Source organism: Pogona vitticeps, chromosome 1, assembly GCF_051106095.1.
Source record: "Pogona vitticeps strain Pit_001003342236 chromosome 1, PviZW2.1, whole genome shotgun sequence".
Classification (NCBI taxonomy): Eukaryota; Metazoa; Chordata; class Lepidosauria; order Squamata; family Agamidae; genus Pogona; species Pogona vitticeps.
In genome coordinates this window covers 238679073-238705692 of record NC_135783.1, presented here as the reverse complement: position 1 = coordinate 238705692, position 26620 = coordinate 238679073, and the positions used below count along the sequence as shown (strand labels likewise).

The window sequence follows — 26620 nt, the reverse complement described above, 5'->3', positions numbered from 1 at the left end:
CTGCACCCGGCGGCCATTTTGGGAACAGCTGATCGGCGGTTCCAAAATGGCCGCCGGGTGCAGAAAATGGCCGCCGGCACTATTTTCGTGCCCTGCCCTCGCTTACTGAGGGCGCAAAAATGGTGGCGCTATGGAGAAACTTCGCAGAACGGTGAGTTTAAGAGCCACAGGAACACATTAAACTAAGTTTAATGCGTTTCTATGGCGTTTTCCGTTCCGTATAGCGATGTTTCCCCATAGCGACGGTTAATCCGGAACGGATTAACCTCGCTATGCGGGGCACCACTGTATAGATTTTATTATCTGTTCAGAAGACATCCTGGGACCAGTCCCAGGTAAAATAGCTTAGGGTAGTGGTTAGATAGGACTGAGGAGACATGGGTTTGAATATTTGCTTAGCCATGGAAACTCACTGGGTGTTGACAATGGTAAAACTATTCCTTAAATATCTCACAGATGTTGAAAACCCTACTAAGGTCACCATAGTTGGAATCGATTTTCATGATGAATAACATACAGAACCATTGACTTCTCTTGAGGAAAATCAGATATATTAAGATATTTGGGGGTACTTGGCTCCAAAAAAAAGAGGGTAGAATTTAAAATTCAGAGATGTGCAGATGGGACATTAAGAATAAATTCTTTATGATGTTGTGAGCAATAATGGAGTCCAAGGGCCATTTTCAGCCCCCAGGATTCCAAATGTAGCACTCCTGAGTAATCATCCACCACCAAAATTATTTGTTTAAGAAACAAATTGTTTTGCTCAAAATGTCCCCTATGCTTTATAGAGGGCAATAGTGCCATATTTTAAACCCAAACCCCCCAGTCCTAAAACTGTTTTTCATAATCCTGAAATGTTTTCTATAACCCAAGCGTTGCTACTAATCTCGAAAGGTTTGTTTTTTGAATCATCTATCTGAGAGAAACTATATTAAACTTTTGTCATTCTATTTCTAGCCCCACGAGCTCCAACTAACTGGAGACTTGGTAAACTGCTGGGCCAGGGTGCCTTTGGTAGAGTTTATCTCTGTTATGATGCAGACACAGGCCGAGAACTAGCTGTTAAACAAGTTCAGTTTGATCCTGACAGCCCAGAGACCAGCAAGGTAAGAGAACTGGGATTTTTTTTTCCAGAGCCATGCTACCATCTTTGGGTAGTCTAAAACTTACGGTCTAGTAAGCATGTCATGGTAAAGCAGTGTTCCGGGGAACCATGAGCTGCTATTTTATGAGCACTGTGTCTGTCCATATTGCCCAGTCATTCATGTTGCAAGTAGGAACGGCTAAGCAAATCATGGACCTTCCCTTTATTTTGATTTTATTTGTGACACCTTAATCATGCAGTCTAGGGTGTCTATCGCCGGACAACCTAGTCATAAACGTAGCTTCGTTGAGAAAAGTATGAAACAATTAAATTCACATTTCCTCTCTGCTTTATGGAATCATCAGCATGTGAGTGCATGCACATGGATATGCACATATATTAGAGACCTTGAGAGGAGATTTTGAACATCAGATTGTGCCATCCTGAACACACCTGCTTTAGAAGCTAGCAGAGTCAATCCTTGTTAGTAGTTGGATTTTGAAGCCACCCAGGATCACCACGTACAGCTACAAAAGAATCCTGCCTGAAACTTTTGGAGGTCACTACCGTTCAAATGTGAAAAGTCTAAGCTAAATAGATCAATGGCCTGACTCAATATAAGGCAGCTTTCAGTATTTCCTGTCAAAAGTCATATGTTTAAGTATGTATGCTGCCTAATCAGTATACCTACCATGAACCTATATTTTTAACAATTATGTTGTGTAAACCAGACTTTTCACAATAACGTTTATTGCAAATAGCGAACACTGTGTGGACTTCAAGAATTTTCAATTTTAAATGCAAAATAACTGTGGCGTCCACCCTCGTGCCCCTTTGTTTGACCTTCAAGCCTCAGAGCACACGAAGGCAAACACTCTCTTCTTGTACACTTGCTGCCACCAGGTGATCTCTAAATCACCATTACTTCAGAAAGATTCAGGTCCACACTTCAAGTTCCTTAAAATAAAACTTTGGTTTATTGATGACACAGATTGATTCATGAATATCTTCAATAGTTAATCACACCTAAATTTCCCAAACTACACACTCTATTACTCTGTCTGGCTTTTCTCTCCTGCCTGACTCTTACATTTCACTAACTGACTTAAACTGCCTTTCCTGACTCTCTGACTCCACCTCTTATAGCATCTCTCTCGGCTCCGCCTCTCAGCAACATGAATATTCATGAATAATATAACATGCACCATAGATCTAATAAATGGAGAACGCTACAGTAACTGAAATATATGTTGTTGTTTTTGTTGTTGCTGCGCAGAAAGCGGTGTGTGGTGTTTGTTTGTTTGTTGTTTTGTTTTTTTCCCCCAGACTGTATCTGGTCACTTCTTTAATGCAGTCCTCTTGCTTTTCAGGAGGTAAATGCTCTTGAATGTGAGATTCAGCTGCTGAAAAATCTGCTACATGAGAGAATTGTTCAGTATTATGGCTGCTTGAGAGACCCTCCCGAAAGGACACTTTCTATATTCATGGAATACATGCCAGGGGTAAGTCAGAAATGTACAGGTAGACAGTTATTCTCTCTGTGTCTTATAAGTCTGAATATTTTTCTCACCTACCTGAAAAAATTCACTTGTCTGTCCAGAACAGATATTGCATTGGACACAAAGTTTGTGTTAAAACCTCTCAGGTGAAGCAGTATCTCAAGTCTAAACAGTTCTGAAGCCACGAGGAGCAGGATTTGTTGTCACCTGCTCTTTATGCATCAATTCCCAATGCATATGTCATTCTTTCACTTTGTTCTCATATGAAATTAAAAGAACCATACTGTATTTCTCATTTTCATCTCTGTGAAAACAGATTGGACCAACAAACAAATTTTGATATGTATTAACTCTAGATTTTTAAGTAGTGGAGGATGAAGTGCAATCTTATGGGCTGCATGTGGGCCTTCCAATGTCTCCTTGAGGTCTCCATAGAACTTCTTACAATTTCCCCCTTTTTTGATAAAAAATGTCTTGCTCTGCATCTTAAACCTTCAAGAGCAGTGGTTTTTATGTAAAACTTTTTGGGGGACTCCCCCAACTCCAAAATCAATACTGGAAGTGAATGTCTGTGTATCTCTGGAAAGCTGTATCATTTTAAAAACATTTCCTGATATTTCTGGGTCTGGTGCATTCCCCCCCCCCAGCGTTGGAGGTGAAAAGTTAGTCCCCAGGCCTGTCAGAGTTGCCTTCTCTGTCTTAAACCTATTGACGAGCTGAAATTAAACATTTCAAAATTTTATTATTCCTTAAGTATTACTAGTAATTTTAATAGTGCTCCTTGACCACTCAGAAATATTCAAGTTAGGATGTGACTATGCTGGCAAGCAGAATTGGAGCAGTTCAGTTTTTCTGTGGCTTGATTTGCAGCCTCTTTTTGGTTTAGCTGATCACATGAAAACCCTAGATTGTTTCAGTGCCAGTGTCCACACTGTCTCTCAGTTCAGTGCATTGTGATATGTGCACAAAGCCCCCCTCTTCGTTCCGTAACATCCACTTCGTGATCCCCAGCTCTCTTATTTTTTTATTTTTGTCATTGCAGTGATGATTTAAGGCTAAACTTGGTAGATTAAAAAAATTATTTGGGGTGACTAGCGGAAAATGTGGGGGTGGGCGTTCTTGCTGTCCCAGTTTAATAAAACATCATAACAGCACTCAGAGTCACCTCTCCTGTCCTTTAGTAGAACAAAACAGTCACAGAGAAAACACAATTTCAGTCACTCTGGCTCTAAAAAAGTATAAGCCCCTAGCAGCAGGGAAAAGAACTCTGAATCAGAAGCAGCAAGGGTCAGGTTGATTCACATTGGTCTTTGCATCATTTGATCAAAATATTTCTAGTTCACCTGTGCTAATTATGGAACAAATCCTAAAGTATTTGTCAATGTAGATAGTGTCAGAATACCATCTAGCATCACTCACCTGCATATTGAAGAAAGCTACCACACATGTAGCAAAGATGCAGCATGCCTTTCCATGGAAGAGGTGGGGAAAGACCATGTAAAGCAGTATGATATAGTATCAGGGTTACATGCATCAAATTGTTCAGGTCTTTGGTACAATCTGAGTGAAGTCACTAGCACACTATTCTTCTTGAAATTAATTGAAATGTTCCTATCTTACCTTTTTGTGGGAGAAATCTTCCCTCCATCATACAAACAGAACCTTTACATACACTCAATATATTTGCTCTTTATACACAGGGAACTTGCTTTAGAAAATATTGCTGTGTGTGGCTGTAACAAAAAACTCAGCCTAAAGATGTTAATGTATTTCTGTGTGTTTTTTAAGCTTTTAAATATTATGGTTTTATTTAGAGGTTAGAGAAAGATACAAATTTAGAGAGATGTCACAGAATTGCATGTATACTTGATGGATGCTTTTGAAAAAAATGAATTCTTCACATACTGGTCCTGTGAAATAATAGACTTTAAAAAAAATATGTGGTACTATAGCATTTTACTCTTTCTTTGCCTGTAGGGCTCGATAAAAGATCAGTTGAAGGCATATGGTGCGCTCACGGAAAATGTGACTCGGAAGTACACCCGGCAGATTTTGGAAGGAGTTCACTATTTGCACAGTAACATGATTGTACATAGAGATATTAAAGGTAATGAAGGGGGCAAGTTGTTGGGGATTGCATTGCCAAATGGTAGAAAATCAATGTGGTCATTCTCTTTCCATAAAGCTTCATTAACTCAGCACATGTGAGAATTCCAGTTTTTGAGACAGAACCACTGAAAATAATTCTGTATTTTATCAAAGCCTCTTCCTACAATTCAAAAAAATAAATATGTTAGTACTTTATAGTTGTTTAAGTCACAAAGCTAAAAAAAAACCTTTGTTCCAGGAGAGAATGGTTAGCAGATGTGAATAGATTGTCGTTCATATTGCTTTGCCAAAAAAAAAAACCCCTCACTGTCTTATGTGGGAGCTGGTCTCTTAGCATCTTTAATCACAAGGATAACGTGTCCCCCCCCTTTATTCATCCTGAATGCTTTTGCTGTGTTATAAACTTTGTCATAAAGGACTGAAAAACTGTCTCATCAAAGCTCTGAATAATAGTGATCATTCAAGGGTTTTGCAGTTATTTTAAAAGCTTGACATAAGTTACAGGAGTGTTTTACAGATTACCAAAGTATAGTAGACTAGTATTATCTCTGCAGTGCAGATGCAGAACTAAGAGTGATCAAATAGATTCTGATAGAATAATTGACCTTTAGTGAGAGCTACATAGTTGAGATGAAATTTGAAGTGGAGATGTCCTGGCCCACACCTTATTGCCTCAACAGTATGCTACACCAGACTTAAACAACATATAGTGACACTCTCTTGAGATCTTTTTGGAAATGGTTTTGTCTATGAATACTGAACAGCAACCAACACATATAGTTTCAATGGTAATAAATAGGAACTTTATTTCTCTCCAATCTGTTTTGCATCCCAATCCCTCTGGGTTGATCTACTTCTGTGGGTGGGATCTGAAGACATTGACTGATCGTTGCGTACAAAATCAATGTGATCTGTGCACCAAATCCTGAACTTGTTTCCTTGGTAGCAAGGCACACTAGATCAAATTGGACACTGGAGATATAAAAATAATATGATTGCTTGTAACATTCTTCTGACTCCATATGATTCTTGATCTAATGTTGTTAATGTAAAGTACATTTAATAATTTACCAACAATTTACAGTGAACCTACTATATGTAAAGCATATCATATCTTTATTCTTTTCAGGAGCAAATATTCTCCGGGATTCTGCAGGCAATGTTAAGCTGGGTGATTTCGGTGCTAGCAAAAGACTTCAGACAATTTGCTTATCTGGTACAGGAATGAAGTCTGCTACAGGAACTCCATACTGGATGAGCCCAGAAGTTATTAGTGGTGAAGGCTATGGGAGAAAAGCAGATATCTGGTATGTGTGTGTTAAGCTAATGAATGACAATTGCACAGGCCCTTAATATTAAATGGAACTTCCATTTATATATATATATGTGTGTGTGTGAGTGGGTGGGTGGGAGGGTGGGTGAATTTAGCAGGCTCTGTTCACATGTTTGGATCAGAAACTTGTGAACTGCCATCAATAAACAGGGCTAAATCTGCTCACTTAAGGTGAAACAATTCTAATATGGACAATCCAGACCATCACTTTGAAAAGCTTCATTTGAGTAGAAGTGTTTTGAGGCCTTATTTCACACTGCAGGTGGGAGCTCAGATTATTGAATACTCTTATCTTGAAAGAAAATTCCCTTCTGGTCAAAACTAAAATAGCTTAGAGAGAGCTTAGTTTTCTATCTGGCAGAATTTTTCCCTAATGTAGTAACATTCATTTATGAGAAACTCCTCCCTCCAAGCTGCAGTGTAAAGTGGCACAGTCTAGACATAGGTTTACCACTTTAGTGAGAACTGGAACTATATATCTATCAAATCCTGTTGTTTAACATAGTAATTCAGAACTAGAGTAGGCCCATCGGAAAAAGTAGTGATTTGTTGCGTCAACTCTTCTGTAAGTTTCATTAATTCAGTGGAACTACTCTAGTACTGACTTCCTGTGCTGTGCAACAGGACTTCAACCAGGATGTAACTGGCATCTTTTGATACCTTGTGCTACCTTCAGCTGTTTTGTTTTGTTTTTAAATAAGAGGAGAGCTGATATGTTCTGGGTAGTATCTAGCCTTTTGCAACCAGACTCTGACTTTATGCAATTAGACTCTGGCTTATATGTCAACGTTTTCTTCTTGTCTCCTTGCTTGTACCCTGTACCTCCCAGTCTACTTTTTCAGAGCAAATTCTGAGGGCACATCAAGGGTTCTCCATTTTGCTGATGGAAACCATTCTATCAGTGGCAGGAGTAGGCCATTGTACGTATATTGCCTTTAGATGTCCATGTCAGCAATGAAAGACCTTTGCAGATGTAAAAAAACTTTTATGTTATTTGTTTCATATAGCATAGCAGAATGTAGCATTATTGTGAAAGACTTCATGAAGACAATACAAAATATGTATAAAATGTAAAATATTAAAAGAATAAATTCTACAAAATTTTAAGACCACACAATACAAATGGTGAATAATTAGTAAATAAATTATGTATGAGCAGTTGCTAGAGCAACTAAGCCTAAGGCCAGATATCTAAATCATTTAACCATTGAATAGCAGTGCCCTCAAGATAATGTCATTCTTGCAGGGAGCCAAGGAAGCTTCTAAGGGAGCATTCCATCACAATGTGATGTGAAATTTGCAGCATGTGCCTAGAGTCACAATTAGAATTATTAGCCAGGCCCTATTTATGTTTCCAGTATTGGCACCTGCTGTCATTAGTTTGAATCCGGTTAAGTGCTGTCCAGTTTTTCCTTGGGAGATCAAAGCCTTAAGGTCATTGTACTGGAGCAGGCACTAAATTAAACAGATCTGGATTAGAAATTGCTCACTCCTAATGCCATGCTGTCAAAGTCTTCTCTGACTAGTTGCTATCCAAGTTTCCACGGTGGGTTCTGAGATTTGAGTCTAAATATTTGATCATGGCAGTTCTCATGTATAGGAAATAGTTGGTTTGTGTCGCCTTTCTGCCACTCCCTTTTTAAAGCTGATAATCTTCTAAGGGGTGGTGGTGGTAACTTATAGTACCCTGTTTCCCTTAAAATAAGACCTAACCTGAAAATAAGCCCTAGTATGATTTTTCAGGATGTTCGTAACATAAGCCCTATTCCAAAAATAAGTCGCAGTTCAGTAAAACCCCACTCTCCACCATTGTGCAGCAATCAGAAGATGACATGTCTGTATTTGAATAAATATCGATTGTTGTACATGAAAAAATAAAATAAAACATCCCCTGAAAATAAACCCTAATGTATTTTTGGAGCAAAAATTAATATAAGACCCCTTCTTATTTTCAAGGAAACACGTTAGTAGTTGACTATCTAAACCTAGAAAAAGCACTTATGTTGCTGAGTGCTAACGTAGTATGTATCTGCACAGAATGTTGCACTTTGAACTGAAAAAAGCTGTGTGTTTGAGGACACCCCATCTGCTTATTCATCTGCTGATATTGACTCACTCTTCATTATTGCCTGTTGCAGGAGTGTAGGCTGTACCGTGGTTGAGATGCTCACAGAGAAACCACCATGGGCAGAGTTTGAAGCAATGGCTGCCATCTTTAAAATTGCTACTCAACCAACCAATCCCCAGCTGCCACCTCATGTCTCGGACCACTGTCGGGATTTTCTAAAGCGGATATTTATTGAGGCTAAGTTGCGACCGTCTGCAGATGAACTGCTGAGACACGCATTTGCACATTATCACTGATGGCCTGCCTCGACCCATCTCTCACTTACTGCATTTATTTTCTGACTGCACTTTTTCTTTTTATACACAAAGTTGGGAAAAGACAAGAGAGAAGGTTTTTCTCTTGATTCTTGATTTCGTATTGATTGATAATAATCTCTCTGCATATTTAGAATGCAGATTTTGTTTCCCATTTAGAACTAGGGTCTTTTTGTTTCAGTAATGTACTGATGTGGTTCGCATAAAGCACTTTAGTACATATTCATTCCTTATTTAAGGGGGTAAAGGCAAATTATTTGGACCCGTCAGGAATTGCATGTACGTTTTTCCCCTAGCACTGATGACTAGCTCAGGATGCAGGGAAAATATACGTGTCACTAGCAGAAGTAGAGAAAGAAAATATGTCCAGTTCTTTGTACTATGTAGATAGAGTTCCTGAGATGTGTTGGTTGTGTTTTAGCTTTGACAAATCTCATCCAGAATATCGGAAGCAGATTCAGAAGCTGAAAACTACAGACGGTTAAGCTGTGTGTGTTCTGAAAAGAAACCATCTGAATAAGCACATCAACTGCAACCAAATAAGTGTATTTTTCTTTTTAAAAAAGATGGGCTCCCTAGCAAAGTAGCTTGAAGAGTCAAGGAGGAGTCCCATAGTCTTGATACATGAATGTCCTAGATCAGAAATTGTAGATAAGCATATTGTCCTAGAGCCATCTTCTAGTGTTAAAGATGCCACATAACATGCAGCAAACTAATTTGCTGGATCTGTTAAGATCTCATGTGATGAGAGCTGGTCTAGAAGAGGCCTCTAGTGGCCAGGGTGAAGTCTTTGTTCTTAGTAATTCCCTATTCTAGTCCTTTCTGTCCTGCCCCTTGCCTAAAATATTTCATAATGTCTTATCTTCCTTTGTTTTCTTCCCACTTTAGTTCAAATGGTCAAGAGTCCTTAGAGTAGAAGGGGTAACAGTGCCTACTGTTACCACTTGTTGCCGAGCAGAATTATGTGTCTTAACATGTGCATCTGACTTATTGGTTATATATTGGTTATATAATATTTGCTTAATTTGTGGAATTAGGATCATGGTGAGCATGCAGAATTTGGCTTCCCAAATCAGGGACTTAATTGTGAAATGCAACATAAAAGATCCCTTCTTAGTACAAGCAAGAGAGGAAATAAAATAGAAATAATACTGTATATTCAGTTTCAGTGCACTTATGATGCTAGACACAGAGTGACATACATTTTTTGTTACTTGATATACTGGTGTTTCTGTCAGTGCATTTTATACCTCGTTTGATTTTACTTGTTAGAAGAATATCAGATTGGCAGTTATTACTGTCCACACTGAACATCTGAAGATAATACTCATAAAGATATAGAATACTTCAATATTTCTGTCCCTTCAGGAAGCTGGCAAGAGGTCCTGAATGGAAACAATTTTCCTTTCCAGTGTCAGAAGAGAGTAAAAACCAGTGAAAAATTAAGGCCTATTTCTAGAAATAGTGTTGGTAAGCTCTGCTATAAATTATCCTGCAGAAGTCTTTGAGAGTCTCCTGTATCAAAGGCAAGCCAAATGCACTGAAGTTGATCAGATGTTACATGAGCAGCACAAAAAAACATACAATAAATCCAGTGCTTAAATGTTCTACTTTAAAAAAGTCCTTAATGAGATCTAGAACAGTTTACATAAACAGCACATGGTTTGTACATGTGGTATGTTCTCAGTATGTTAACCATGGATTAAAGATAATAGTAATGACAGATTTATGCTTAAAGAAAGTAATGACAGTTGAAGCCATTGGAAGGTTAGCTTCAGGGGTGGAGGCTTGTTGCATATGCACCAGCCTATATTCATCAGAGTACTGGAGTCTGAGAATGAAACAAAAATTTGTGAAAGTTCACATTGTACAACTGATTGGCCAGTATAGAATATTGGACCCATTAGGCTTTTTGTCATATCCAGCATGTTCTTAGTAAAGGACTCGTCTGGAACATAGATGTCGAACCTACCAGATATTAAAAAGCCAGATCAATGGATTTTAACAATATTTAAATTTTTTTAATGAAGAGATGCTTATGACTGCAAATTAAAACAATTAGTTTCAGTGAAAAGCATTGTAAAATAGTCTAGACGGGATTCCAAAAATGAGTGCTCTATTACCTATAATTGCTGTCAGCTCAGCCTGTAGATCGCAGTCTGCTGTCTTCCTTTTCAAATCTGTGCTCTTATATCTTGTACCCCTTATTATTAAAGTCCTAAACGCTCTCTTTTCCCAGACATTTGTAGGTAAATTTACAATACAGTATTCCAAATTCTGCTTTAGTCATCCATCAGATTGTAACTATGCAAAGTCAATCAACCAAGCAAACATGGGGATAAACAAAGATTGAAATTCTCTTCCCAACCAAACTAGTCCTTTGCTCTGTTCAATTATCAGTGTTTTGAAATGTTTAAAATCTAGCAGGCAGACAATCACTCTAGCCTCTAAGTGACCTCGATTAAGTGCTGCTGCATCAGCTAAAGATATGTTGAATTGAAAGTTGTGCTCCAGTGGAGGACTAGAGGACCATGCTTAATGGAACAATTCTCCATGAAATTATTAAAAAGATGGCTGTCCTAAAGCTACCAAGGAGTAAGGTCTATTGAACACTGTGGGACTTTCTTTTGTGTAAAAATACATAGGATCATGATGTTAGAATTGTTTCTCCAACTCTGACTCTGTTGAAGCTGCAGAACATTAACTTGATGGTGCTGGAATGGAACCACCGACTGCCTGTTCATGCTCTTTAGATATCCAAAGAACAGCAGACATTGGTGCTTTTCTTCTCCTATTTGATCTCAAATCATTTGGATGGATTTTTGATCCATCACCCTTCGCCTTTAGAAATTTGAGATACGCAGAAATCAGTTTCGAGGTGAAGGTGGGAGAATGAACTTTAATCAGGCAAGAAAGAAGAAAATTATTTACTGAAATCTTATACTAGAGATTTACTTTTAGCAGTCTGTTTCTGCCTTTATCAGTTTCATCATCTAGTTCTCTCCATCTACCAATATTGGTGCTGCTATGTTGACTTTTGGGATAGGGAAAAGAGGTACTTATGTGACAATTGTCTTTTTTCCCTCCATGTTCAGAGTGGAGCACAATATGATCTTTACACAAAAGAATACATATTCATTGTGAAAGATCCCTGGAGAGAAAGGGAAGAAAGTTGTGTCTGTCTTATTGAACAAAAGCTGAAGGAGACTACTTGTGAAACCTTACAGGGCACAGAATGTATTAGGTGCAGACCTCTGAAACTTTAACTCTGAAGCAATTGAAAGGCTCCTTAAAATGTTTGTTACTTACAGTGCACAGGTATAATAGCACCTGCAAGTATGTGATGAGGTGAAAAAGTTATTTATCAGAGTATTAAGATGTGTGTAGAATGAGAGTCATAAGAGTAAAACAATACCTCTTACTAGTCATTCAGGAACTTTAATGTTACGCAGATTTTCAGAGTACTTTCACAGCTTTAGGCACTTGGAATGCAGTTTAAATAGAAGTTATTTTGTGTCAAGGCTTTTTGGATATTTGGATGCTTACTGTTCTTTAGACTAAAGCAAGAAGGTATCCTTGGCAGGCTTACACAGATAGAAATTCTGCCTTTCTAGTGTTTTCTGTGTCCTAACTGAGACTAGATGTGAAAAATGCCTTATGGGATTCAGTTATATTGTTTACCTAACTGCATCTTTTTCCACACTGTTTGTGTTGCAACACAGTACAGCTTATAGAACCCCAAATTTATGTGAAACCCATTTGTAACTGAATTAATGTGTACTGTGCTTCAAAAACCCACTTCTTTTCTTCTGAAGAATTACAGATTCAACTGGGGGCCAGAAATGCAAACATGTCTTCATTTATTTTGTGTTCTGGACATTTACATCTAAGCAACATGAAGTTTAAAGGCTTGCAGAATTTTAACAAGGGTCTTTTGTTACCAAAAATAATGAAAATGGACTTTAGCGTGCAGCATATGATTTTTAACTCTTCTGAATTGTTGAAAGAAACTGTAATGTTTGGCAGCATTCAGATTCTGGGATGAATTACTCAGATTGCAGTGCACAGCTTGCCTCCCTAAATTAAAGTGTCTTTGTCTTATTATGGTGGGGGAGGCTTTTAAAAATCTCCTAGCAGAATAGTGTAATTGTTCTTTGTGCCTTTTTCAAACACTGCATTTTGTCTTGACAATGGCAATTAAAAAGTGATGCAAAAACACAAATATCTCTGAAGGTTTCCAGCAATGTAAGTACAGCCCTTGTTGTTATTCAGGTTGTATAAATGTTGTCACAGACCTCTATCAGAGTCCCTGTAGTGTTTTTAAAATGTTATAGGTAGGTTTATTAACACTCATGTTTGCCTCTAATGACCAGGTTGCATAGTTCAAAGATACTTGACTCTTAATTCTTAATAATTTTGCCATTGATAATGTGCATATTTTAGAAATAAACTATATATTTCATGTAACCACAGACATCACTGAGATGCCAAACCCACAAAGTATAGCAATTGACAACAAGTCTGATGTTAACAATTTTGTTTTCTGTCAAATGGGTCAGAGGGGTGCTTACATGATTAATCAACTGCTATCTAATTGTTACAATCTATTAATAAAGCAATTACAGAAGTAAAATAGTAACCTTGAAGGTTGTGAAAAGAGTTGCAATCTCCTGGCAGGATTGTCAACTCATTTTTAATTGTGCCCCATTTGGAAAGACACATAACTCTTGTATTTTCAGAATTCTAAGGATATAGGAAGATAAATAATCTGTAGACCAGTACTTAAAATAATCAATAATTTTTATGATGATTAAACACAGTTCTGAGGAAGATTTGGCAATAGAAAAGGTTAGAAGGTTTAAGAAGAAAAGGTTAAAGTAATTGGTAAAGCTTTCAAGAATATGCTATCAGTTTGGCAATAACAGGACCTCCAGCTCTCTTAACTCAACTAGTTGGTTTGTATTAGTAAGCAAAGCAAAAAGCAAAGAACGCTGGTTATATACCACCCCATAGTGCTAAAGCAACCTCAGAAGGAATGAAGGCTGAGTTGACCTTGAACCAGCTACCTAAATCTGTTAGGATCAAACTCAGGTCGTGAGCAGTGTCTTAGCTACAGTACTGAAGTTTTGCAACTGCACCTCAAGGCTCCTAATATTAATGTTGTTTTTTATGCTATACTATTTGAAAGTAAACTTGATGTTGCTCAAATTGCATTGGAAACAATTTCACAAACTGTCTAGGTTCAAGTAGGCTATATTTAGAACAAAAGCTTCCAGAATCCTGTTTAGATGGGTCCTGTCTTTAAGGGTAAAGAAAACACTTTACTCATAATATGCACCCTCATTCTTTGTTTGAAATGAAAGCAGCTTGCTAAGGCTCAGGATCTACTCCCTAAATCACAAGCTAAATTAATAAATGTTATATTCATTTCTAATATCTTAGTTTTAGATTAATGTGGCAGGGAAAGGGGAGGTTATTGATGTGGAATTTGGCCATTATCTTCACACACATGGTACCTAAAATAAATACATTCTTGAAAATTGAGGAACCACCCAACTTGTCTATTAAAGTTTTAAAAAGAGAGGCCTTTAAAATATGTTAAAAGTCTTGCTGAGAAAAAAAATCTAAACCAGTAACATAAGCTTTATTACTTCACATTTTAAAAAAGAATTGAAAAACATTCTAAACTATGTACATAACCATTCATTTCTAAATTCTGTACTTTTGTGTTAGGTGAATATTGCTTTGTGTTAGGTGAATATTGCACTTCTTTTCTTAGGATACACTCCTGTATGAATAAAATTTACCTTTGTAGTTATAACATAATTCAAACAAATTACAGTGCCTTTATCTATATGCCTTACTTTTTTGTTGTTGCCAATTACAGTGGGGAGCAGAAAGTCACACAGGAGCAATCAATATATTATTAGAAGTCTAGAAGAGTGTCAGATTCCAATTTTTTTCCATGTTGCTTAATTATGTGCAGTATTTTTAAATTTGTTGATTTAACTAGTTGGTGCTTACAAGAATTTTGATTTATTTTTAAAAGTAGTTCTATACACACACTAGTCTTTCATATCTTTTCTGAAAACAAGGGTACAGTGTGTGAGCACAATCCAGCCAATGTTCAGCATGTTCAAGCCTCGTTCATTTCAAAGATAGGTTTGAATATATGCTTGAATCTTTTCTAATGAGTTAAAAGCACTTAATTTTGGATTGACTTTATTCTTACTCTGATTGGGAAGTACAGTAGCCAGTTCTATTACCAGTTTGTTCTCTTAAAAATATCTCCTAGGTTTTGACTCTTGCACTCAGTGCCATACTAATGCCAGTGTAGTGACCCAAATCCTCTTGCATAGCAACACAACTGGTGTAACATTTGGAACCAAATTGCCCTAAGTTAAGAATTCATCACAGACATCAGTTGCACACTGTGTCATACAACTTAATACACAACTAATAATGTCAATGATAATTTCTTAACTTGGAGCAATTCACCTCCAATGTTGCATCATTTGTGCTACACCAGCGTAAGCAAGCAAGAAGATTTGGGCCAATGTGTAAACAAGTCAGGTGAGCTGCTAATGATAGCTAAATTCTTCTGTGGTGGTACTTGTTGTTTAAATTATGCGACAGTATTGGTTTTATATAAACAAATACAATTTCAAGAAACATTTGGTCCTGTACAAAGAATTTAGATAGTTTCAAGAAACATATTTCCATTTTTTTCTTTTCCTGATGATGTCATGTAATTAAAACAAAGAAGTACAAACCTTATTGCCATTGTCCAGATGTAATGCAATATAAGTTGCACCGGCAGTCTTTTCATCAGTTGTGTCTGATGATGAGTACAGACTTTGAGAAACTTGGTCAGCATTCATAACATAGTTTCTCTTTTTGTCTTTAAAATATATCACACGTTTGTGTGTGTGTGGGGAGAGTTTTACGTGCTAGATAGTCCATGTGATGATTTTTGGATTAGCAAAGGTATTACTGCCAACATACCAGTACTTAATTACTGGTTAGTTCCTTGTATCTATTTGGGGCATGTATGCATGTGCAAATCACTGAAAACCAAAGCTTTTCTACCCCTATACTGTATATGTGCACACAGCCAAAAGTAATATTTAGCTTAGTGACTGTTAAGTTTTCTAACTATTTGTAAGCTTTGTGCTGGATATAACAACTACCAGGGCAGGCCAGGTCGCACATGCAGTCCAAGTGGTTGCTTGAGCAGCAATACTTTTAGGGGCACCAATGAAGCTGTGTGTAACTGAAGCGCTGCATTCTACATGTTCTGTAACGTTTCAGGGGAAAGGTGACCCTGTACTGTATTGTGCAGCCTGGAGGATGGAGACGGGGGCTGCAAAATGTATTGATTTTGATGACTGCAGGTGCTACTTAGTACTGTTATTGGACACTGCCTGACTTCTGCTCAATGTTGATATAAAGATATGGCTGTACTGAAATCACAAGGAGAATCTAGTACTGTGGAAAAAAGCTAAAAATATATCCATACCTTGCGGGGTAGGGGGAATGTTACAGAAGTGAACAAAGACTTAAATGAAAGGTGGAAGTATGTACGTCTCATCCAAAATCCAGGTTTGTCTGGCAACTAGAGGAAAAATTGATTAGAAAAAAAAATGTTTGCCACCATACTATAAATTTATCTCAAATGTGCTTGAGAATTGAAAGGCAGTGGAAGCAATGTTTCATTGTGTGAAATGCTGTTCTGCAGCCTTGTGAGCATAATAGAATTGATGTTATTATCAGTAGGAAATTGCCACTGAGCAAAGGCTTCCTTTGGTGATTTCATGGTACATGCAACTTTGTCACTGTGAGTTGCATGCACCCCAAAAATATCAAAGGAAGCCATTAATCAGTGGTGATTTCCCCTGCTGCTGTCATTCCTGTTGTGCATGCAGAGCTACACAACAGGATTTCAGCCGTTGTGTAAAAAGAAGCTCAATTTTTGTTCATGCTTAACTGTGTTGATGACTGACACTCACCTTTAACTGAAGCGCTGAAGCATATAATTGAACGTATTCGATATGCTAAATGTACTAGATTGTACTTGCAGAGGATTTAGGCATTCCCAGCTTATGCTTAATATTTTTTCATGGCAGATCATTCTCACAATATCCATTGGAGTAGCCAGACGAATTATAAAAGTTTATAGATTTTCCTAAGAAAGAAGTATGCTTACATTTGCAGTATTCACACTGACACTCATTGGAGAAATATAAGCATATAGAAGGCTGGTCAAGGGAAAATGTCTGTACATATGCAAAAATGTAGGCACAACCTCTGTCTTCTAGTGACTATACTAGCAGAAAGAGATTGAAATGTTACACACCATATAAAATGTGAAGCTTACATTATTGGTCACTCTTTGACTGAAACTTCAAGCATGACATTAGCAAAAAGTGCTCTCTCACACACAAAGAAGCCAAATTATTAAATAAGAAAATTAGTAACAATTACCACAGAATGAAGTTATGAGAAGCCAGACAAAGATCCTTGTTGAGTTGTAAAATGAGATGTAAAATGAGTTGTTAATAAGCAGAATGAGTTTTAGAGATTTCATGAAAGTTTTTGAAATAAAATATTTCATTTATGTTTTATTCATTGTAAGTATGGTTATACCAGACACTTCATCAGATTTCAGTGGATGTTGGATAGATTTTACTTATTTTCACCTTCCACTTGTGCTTCTGTAATGTTTTTCTGGGTATGCAGTTTAACTTTGCAACTGAAAGGAAGAAGAGGATTTAAAAAGTTGAGTCTTTAAGTCAGTTATAATGGGCCAAATTATTCCTTGTGCCATAGCAGACTAGACCATTGCCCCGATTTCTAAGGAGGTGGACCATCTCATTCCAAATAATTCAGAGCCATATTTCTCACTTAGATATCTTGATTGAATGGAAGTCAACGATGCAAATCCAAGTGGACATTTCCTAAGCCATTGAAACCATTGGCAGCAAGTACATTTTCATTTATGTGAAATATATTTTTCTGGGTTTTTCTTTCACTTATCAATGAAGAGTGTACACAAACATACTTTTAATACAGCTTTTGGCAATAGCTGGAGAGTTGAAAGAAGTCTCTTATAGCTGGTATGTTTTTGTTGTTTTTAATTGATTTGCCTTTAACTCTTTAACCAAGAAGCAAGAACAAAAAGAGACTACTGAAATTCTCTCTGGTTATTTCATATATAATTATTTAATTTGTTATGTGACTGTAAATGAAACACCTTGGGATTTGCATGGAGGGTATCACTGGGTTTCCAGTGTCCTTTGGGGAAGAAATTTAGCATATCTTTCCCAAGAGGTCTCTCTTGGCTTCCAGATATCTAGAGAATTCACAAACTAGTTTGATTGCAGTGGTGGGACTATCTGCAAATTTATCCCAATGTGACTATACCTCCCCCCCCCCAAAAAAAGTATACAAACCAGGCACATAATCATGAATTGCAGGAAGAGGATTGTGCTTTCTTTTCGGAACAGGGTCTAAATCTATATTTCATGAAGCTTTTTTTCTTCCTGATGTCTCCTCTTTAAAAATAGTAGTCATCTGAAAGTGGAAGTGATTATAGCAACCCACATGTGCTGTCATTTTGTACCTCAAGCAGGTGACACTGTTAAGTATGGGGAAGATATGTTGTAGTTGATACTAGACTTTTACTTTTCAAAAAGCTATGAATAATGTAAAAAATTACTCTTTTGATCTAATGTACATTTTTATGCAGCATTCAAATTCTCTATTTAATTCCTTGGTTTCACTCTGTAAATGTTTTTACTCTGCTTGAATTCTGGGCACAGTTTGTAATGTATGTACACAATGGTATTTTTTTCTATCAATGTTGACTCTTTTGCACATTTTTTGAAAATGTTTGATTTGTACACTGATTTAATACTTTGACCAACTGTTATGGAGTGTGTGTGAATTATGTATGTGTGCAATGTACTACTGTCTTGAATGTGTGAGGATTTTTAAATTACTTCGGTGTAAATGTGTGTCAGCTTCTGGCTTTATCTTGGTTGAGGAACTCAGGACATTAGCGTTGCTTATCAGTTCTCTGTAAAACACCCAATCCAACAACTTGGTTCCACTTGTAAGAGCTTTGGCATGGAATTCTATGTGAACAAGGGTTTCCCAGTTCATTTCACACAACTGGGACACCAGCCAGTTGACCAGTCGAATATTGTCCATTGACAGCCACATAGTCTCATTATTTCAACGTAGCAGTTAATTGACTTAGTTCTGTGGTGTAGTTAGTGTAACTCTCACTTTTTACAATCCTAAGCCACAGTGCTAAATAACTTGACCATTGCTTGAAAGAGTGACTGCTAAATGCCAGACTCTTTCACACTGGGGTGAAGAGTGTCCGTTCAGAACTTTACATACATGCGAAGTGGATAAGACAGCCATTGCTCACCCAAAGCTTCAAATATTCATCAGAGCCTTGGTAGTATTTGGGTTGTGACAGGTGTGTCTAAGAACTTTGCAGATCTATGGTACATATATAAATACCTTCTCTGTACTGTGTTTCTCTCTTTCCCATGGATTTATTCCACAGTTTCATTTCTACATTTTAAACAATTGTTTTTTAACGGTACCGCATTTAGTTAGAGAAATATATAAAAAGCTTTGACAGATAATTTACTAGATAAATATATTTTCAGCTGGCTGATGTTCAGAAAATATTTTTTTATTTTTTTTAACCATTCAAAATGTATTTGTATTTCCAAGATTGGACATGAATTGTATATGAAAACACTCTGGCTGGATAATTGTATGGTTTGTCTTTTAAGGACTGTCTCTCTTTTTTTTTAAAGCTAAAAATACTTCTGTGATACAGAGAATAATACTGTTCTGAAAAGCTGAAGGCAATCTTTGAATTTATAGCTGCTTAAAAAATTGAGACACGTAACCAGTCTTAGAAAAGTCAGATTTTTAAAATTGCCTGTTCTTTTTTGTTACATTGAATGTAATGTCTCCCTCTTGATCTTAACTCTTTCCTTCTTTTCTGATACTGGGAAAATTAAAGCATGTTCAAGGTACTAGCAGAATACCAATTAATGCTTAAATTTTAAATTGACAGCCTAATCTGTGGCTTGAAAGAATCTTTGTATAATGCTCAAGACGTACCAACTAAAAATAATCATGTTGGGTAAGTAGCGCATTGGTGGATATAAAAAACCAACAGTTAGGAAAAGTGGTATTCTTGTTTTGTTTCTGTTTTTTTTTAAAGGAATAGCCTACAATGACCTGGTATAGTGTGGTTTGTTCCATTGTTCATGCACATTTTGACCTTGTTATAGTCTCAAAAGTGCTTGTACAAAATGTATAAAAGCATTTTGACTTTTTTAAAAAATTATGTATTTAACTGTTATTTTCTTGCTGGTTGATGGCTTTTTATTTTATTTGGGTTTTTAAAATCAAATATAAAAAGCCATGTTTATATTATATTCTGTGTTTGACCAAATAACTTTGTTTTATGAAATGTGTATATTGCTGGTACACATCTTCATTTAGGATGATTGTGCATGAGGACCTGCAAGAATTAATACAGTGAAAGGATTTTTTTTTCTTTCCAAGTTAATTCATTCTGGAAAGGTTATGGTGAAAAGGTTTACTGGATGTAACCTTATGAACTTATGGAATGACTATAGATAATGGCACTTTCAAGTGTTAATAAAACAAATATTTATTTCCAGTTTGATCTTTCATCTATTCTCCAAAAATATTAATATAATTATAACACAAAATGCTTCAGTATACTGACAGTGCATAAGGCACACAGTTGGCAAACAGTGACTGAAATCCTGTTGCTTAGTGTAGTAAGCTGCAAATAGAACAGGCCCATTGAAACAAGTGGCATTGATGGATGAGTTGACTCATCAAATCCCCACTGATTCAATCAACCTAATCGAGTTTCAACTCACCACAGTAAGCAACAAGATTTCAAGCAACAAGGGATACCCGAGGCAATTTTTTAACTAATGACAATTCAGTGCTGCAGTTTGTGTCATTGCACTTAAAATGTAACACGTTTGGGCAGTATATCAAGAATTCATATACAGTGGTGCCCCGCATAACGAGCAGTTCGTTTAACGACAAATCTGCATAGCGATGAGGTTTTTGCGATTGCAAAAGCGATCGCATAACGATGTTTTCAATGGGTAAAAATTGCTTTGCGATGATCGGTAAGCATTTCGCTTACCATTTATCGCATAACGATGTTTTAAAAACAGCTGATTGGCGGTTTCAAAATGGCCACTGGAAAAAATGGCCACCCACAGTATTTTCGCACCCTTTCCTCGCATACCGGGCAGCGAAAATGGTGGCCGCATGGAGGATTTTCGCTTTAAGGTGAGTTTTTTGCCCATAGGAACGCATTGAAGGGGTTTCAATGCATTCCTATGGGCTTTTTTGCCCTGCATAGCGACAAATCCGTATAGCGATGATTTTTTTGGAACAGATTATTGTCGCTATGTGGGGCACCACTGTAACAGAATTATGGAGTAGGTCAACTGAATATCAGAGAGGAACAGCTCAAAGTGGTTTGCCCAAGTACAGCATGTGTCCACTGTGGCTTCCACCTGTTGCACTGATTACTGTTTTGTCTGCTTTGGAAGGTGGATGACTCGGGAGAGGGACGGTAAGAACCAAGTATGTCACTCCGGTGTCTTCCAATAATGAAGTTGGTTTCCCTCCTACCTGAGGACCCCATGGTAGAAATAATGGTGGGAGGGAAACTTAGGAGAACACAGAGTCCACTCACGCTTTCACACAACCAGACGCCTCCCACCACAAGTATCCACTATACTCAACCAAAAAAAGCAAAAAGCAAAGTGTGCTGCTTATATACCGCCCCATAGCTCTTAAAGCACTCTCTGGGTGATTTACAAGTTAATTATGCAGGCTACACATTCCTCCCCCTCCCCCCAGCAATATGAATACTCATTTTACCAACCTTGGAAGAATAGAAGGCTGAGTCAACTTTGAGCTAGCTACCTGGGATAGGTGTGAGGGGGAGGGACCACATGCATGGGAGGAGCTGAGCATGGGAGGCACTGTGCATGAGTGGGAGGGGCTGAGCATGTGTCTGTACATGTGGGAGGGTTCAGGAGATCTGTCTCTGCGGCCCGGTCCTGGCAAGGCCATGGACCAGGACAAGTCCACAGAACGGGGGTTGAGGACCCCTGATCCATAAGACCCCTGTTTTATAAGGATTCCAAACACAAGTATCTACAAAATATATTCCTCAGACTACAATACTTCTCCAATATGATTAAAGAATGAATTAACAGGGCAAAACAAATGCCCAGAAAAAAAACTACTGCAAGACAAACCAGAAGAGAAAATGACCAAACCCTGCTAGTTGTCACTTTCAGACCACAACTGAGACCATTCATACACATCATAACTGGTCTCCAATCCATCTTTGACAAGAATACTTCACTCTCCCGAGACCTTGGTGGCAGACCTATACTTGCTTACACCCCCCCTTCTAATTCTCAAACAATTGCTGACAATGGACTACACAAAACTGACACAGAGATAGGAATTAAACCCTGCTATAAACCCAGATACCAGCTCTGGCCCTGCTGGATCGAGCAGAGATGTCCAGTGCTTCGCTTTGCCTGGTGGGTTCTGATCTCTTTCAGCCAGTGACACCAGAAATTGTGGACAAAGCGCTTGACCACTGTCGGGCCACCACCTCATCCCTTGACCCTTGCCCGGTCTGGCTAATCAAAGCTACCAGGCCTTTAACATTAATGGTTCTTTCCTGGAGGGCAGGGCCCTGTCCTCAAGGAGATACTCATTAGGCCCATTAGGAAGAAACAGAATTTGGCGGCGGACGAAATTGGCAATTATAGGCCCGTCACCAATGTTTCCTTCATTAGTAGGACAGGGTCCACAGCTTGGGGGTGCTCCTGGACCACAGTCTAACACTGGAAGCCCAGGTGGACTCAGTGGCCAGAGGCGTCTTCCTTCAGCTGCGGAAATTATACCAGCTGCGGCCCTACCTGGACAAGCGGAGTCTCATGACAGTTACACATGCACTGGTAACATCTCGTATAGATTACTGCAATGCGCTCTACATGGGGCTGCCTTTGAAGATGGTCTGGTGACTGCAACTGGTCCAGAATCAAGCTGCGCGGCTGGTGAGTAGTGGGGCTGGTGAGTAGGGAACATATCCAGCCGATTCTGTTTAAGTTACCGTATTTGCTGGCGTATAAGATGACTTTTTGCCCTGAAAAACATGCCTCCAAGTGAGGGGGTTGTCTTATACAGCAGGTGCACTTCAGAAGGAGCCGCCGCCGCTGTTGAGTGAGTGACGCGGGGCCATGCCGGCCAGGGAGGAAGGCAGGTGGGCAGGCAGGCAATCAGTCTGGACAGAGGGAGGGAATCAGAGCCGGCCATGCCTGAGCGGCCAGAGCCCGCCGCTGGGCTGCCCGCCACCCCACACCGCTGAGCCAGCTGCCCGCTCGCCCGCCCACCGCTGGATAACCGCTTCCTCTCTGCTGCTGCTGCCCGCCCAACCGCTTCCCCTCCTCCTTGTCCTCCTCCTCCTCCACAGCCGCCCCCTGCTCAGCCACTTCCCCTCCTTGCCCTCCTCGGGCCTTGTCGCCAGCCATGAACTTCCAGGGAGGGCCTGGGCAGAGCCCTGGTCAGCTGGCGCCGCTGCCGCAGCAGAGCCTGGCCACCCTGGGGGGGGGCGTCGCTTGTAGGACTATGGAACAGGCCTTCAAAAAGTTTGTTACCTTTGTGCCCCACCTCTCCTTTAATACGCTCAAGGTGGCATAGATCTGGCTGCCTTCGTTGAATCCAGTATGGCTGATGAAAGTAAATCACATCACTCTTTGGTGTCGCTCTTTTATCTTTCTAAACTCCCACCATTTCCTTTCAGAAATATACAAACTCTATATTTTGAGTGGAAATGTTGGGGGGTCATCTTATACACCCAGTTGTCTTATATGCCGGCAAATGCGGTACATTGGCTACCATTTCCTGCCTGGGCCCAATTTTAAGTGCTTGTTTTGACATATAAAGCCCTAAATGGCTTGGGCCCTGGATACCTGAAAGACCACCTCCTTCCATATGAACTTACCCAGCAGTTAAGATCTAGCCAGGGGGGCCTTTTGAAAGAGCCGTCCCTTAAGGAGATAAGAGGGATGGCTTGTAGAGAAAGGGCCTTTTCGGCAGCGGCCCCCAGACTATGGAATGCCCTCCTGAGATTCGTCTGGCACCAACGCTGATGACATTTTGGCACCAGGTCAAAACCTTCCTGTTCCAGAAGGCTTTTAATTGAAATAATCTCAGCTGTGGGTCCAATGGCAATTTTTAGAGTATATATTTTAATTGCATTTTAATAATTTTGTCTTTTTATTGTCTTTTAAATGTTGTAAGCCACCCAGAGACCTTTGGGTAGTGTGGGCATCATATAAGTTAAATAAATAAATAAATAAATAAATAAATAAATAAATAAATAAATAAATAGATAGATAGATAGATAGATAGATAGATAGATAGATAGATAGATAGATAGATAGATAGATAGATAGATAGATAGATAGATAGATAGATAGATAGATAGATAGATAGATAGATAGATAGATAGATAGATAGATAGATAGTAAAGTGGTGGAGAGGGTGGTGGCCGATGAGCTTTAGGTGCATTTGGTTGAAACAAATGTCCTGGACCCATTCCAGTCAGGCTTCAGGCCACACCATGGTACAGAAACGGCATTTGTCGTCCTGTTGGATGACCTATTGAGGGAGGCTGACAGAGGTAAAACGTCTCTGCTGATCCTCCTCAATATCTCAGCTGCCTTTGATACAGTCGACCACGGTATCCTCCTGAGAAGGCTCTCCGAGCTGAGAATTGGTGGCCTGCCGTTTACCTGGCTCCAATCCCTTGGAGGACCACCCTCAGAGAGTCCAGCTTGGGGAGAGGGATTCGGCCCCATGGAACCTCAATTGTGGAGTTCCTCGGGGTTCAATAAACTCCCCAATGCTGTTTAATATCTATATGAGGCTGCTGGGTGGGGTCATCAGGGGGTGTGGGGCATTGTGCCATCACTATGCTGATGACACTCTGCTCTACATCTCCTTTTCTCCAACCACAATGGATGCCATTCTGTCCTTTCAGCGCTGCTTGGAGGCTATACTGCAATGGATGCAGGAAAATGAGCTGAGGCTGAACCCGAAGAAGACGGAATTCTTGAGGGTGGGTTGCCCCACCATCAGCTGTTTGGGAAACTCCCTCTCTTTTTGGGGAGGGGTGATTCTCACCGCGAAGAGTGAGGTTCACAGCTTGGGTAGGGTTGCCAGACACCTGGCAAAAGGAGGACATGTCCTCCTTTTCAGGATAATGTCCTCTGTCGGGCAGGCAAAACTAAAAAACTTTAAAATGTCCGGCTTTTGTATCTGCACCCCCACCCCCTGCAGCCGAACAAGCCACCTCTCCCTGTTACTTCCTTGGTTGCGGCAGGGCACTTGGTTCTTTCAGAGATCGGAGATAAACCGGCTTGATTGTTTAGGGCTGCTACAGCCCTGGGCAGTCAATCCAGGACTTGCGAGAGAGGGACAGGTGGCTTCATTAAGCTTGTTTATTGCTTCCACCTGAGCTGAATAAGGCAAGAAGGAAGGTGCGAGAGAGGAACGGATGGAAACGGACATGAGAGGTGTGGATTGAGTGCGCTTGCTTGCCTGCTTTCCTCCTTGGGAGGGGAGGCTGGTCTGGGGTTGGGGGGGGCAGCTGTTCAGAGCCAGGAAAATAGGGGCCAGTCCAGTCCCTCCTTCCTCCTAAAGCCAGGGAAGAGGAGGCACTTTTATCCCCCCTTCTGCCCCAACTCTATGCACCCCTGACTCTGGGGCATGTGCAGAGTGAATTTCCATGTCCAGGAGCCAGAAGCAGAGTTATCTCCCATGTTTGTGCGAGCTGGAAATTCAGACACACACACAGACACACACACGGATTTCTCTCACTCAGCTTGAGAAATTGCAAAGGGTGGAGAAAATGGCTTTGTGTGTGTTGTCTGCAAATCTATTTTCTCCCCCCTTTGCATTTCTCAAGCAGAGAGAAATCCACACCTTGTTTTTTTTGTTTTTTATAAAATGTTTCAAATCTGTCACTTTTTAAACTTTATTTCACTTTATTATGCTTTTATTAATGTGATTTCTTAGTGTACTTTAGTAGCTCTTATATTTTGTTTGATTGTTGCTGATTGTTTTGTTTTTTATGTTATTGTTTTATTTTATTTTTTGTAAACTGCCCAGAGTGGCCTTGGCAGCTAGATGGGCGGTATAAAAATTAAAAAATCAATAAATAAAACAAGGGGGGTGGGTCTCCATTAAAGGAAGGAATAGACTGTCTCCATTGGTCCTGGGAGCCCAGTAAGTGTATATTTGTTTTTTTAAAAAACACTTTTTAAAACAAGAAAACACAGTGGCCAGTGGATTCTGAGTTTTGTAGTCCAAAAAATGTAACTTTCCCAGTCTTGACCTTTCAAGACTGAGTAGGTTGAATGGTCATGGTATTGCCCCATGATCAAAGAGCTATTCTCCCCAATACCTAATTCCAAAAGTGACACGCCCCCCACCCCACCCCACCCACGTAGCCTGCCCCCTCAATGCATCCCCCTTTGTGGCTTTCTATGTCCTCCTTTTCATACCCATGTTATCTGGCAACCCTAAGTTTGGGGATACATCTGGACTCGGCACTCACCATGGAAACTCAGGTGGTGTCAGTGGTCCGTTCCGCCTATTTCCATCTTTGACAGATTGCCCAGCTGCGTCCCTATCTTGATGGTGGGGCACTCACCACTCTGGTCCATGCGCTTGTAATCTCGAGATTAGATCACTGTAATGCGCTCTACATGGGGCTGCCTTTGAGACTGATGCGGAAGCTTCAAATGGTGGAGAATGCGGTGGCCAGACTTAACAGCGGTGTAAGAAAACATCAACATATCACTCCCACTCTGGTCGCCTTGCACTGGCTGCCCGTTCACTTCCGTATTGATTTCAAAGTTTTAATGATTACATACAAAGCCCTAAACCAGTGGTGTCGAACTGTGGCCCTCCAGATGTTCTTGGCCTTCAACTCCCAGAAATCCTGGCCAGCAGAGGTGGTGATGAAGGCTTCTGGGAGTTGAAGTCCAAGAACATCTGGAGGGCCACAGTTCGACACCACTGCCC

At 39.5% G+C, this 26620-nt stretch overlaps 1 protein-coding gene across 1 annotated transcript in view; it reads left to right on the top strand.

The window, feature by feature from the left end:
• Window positions 1-12944, top strand: part of MAP3K2 (mitogen-activated protein kinase kinase kinase 2) — a 49002-nt gene extending 36058 nt beyond the window's left edge. The window contains exons 13-17 of the mRNA XM_020805273.3: window positions 961-1109; window positions 2458-2589; window positions 4564-4693; window positions 5825-6002; window positions 8167-12944. Of these exons, the coding sequence (XP_020660932.1) occupies window positions 961-1109; window positions 2458-2589; window positions 4564-4693; window positions 5825-6002; window positions 8167-8392 (815 nt within the window). The 3' untranslated portion in view covers window positions 8393-12944. The remainder of the gene's footprint in view (window positions 1-960; window positions 1110-2457; window positions 2590-4563; window positions 4694-5824; window positions 6003-8166) is intronic.
• Window positions 12945-26620: the final 13676 nt, after the last annotated feature.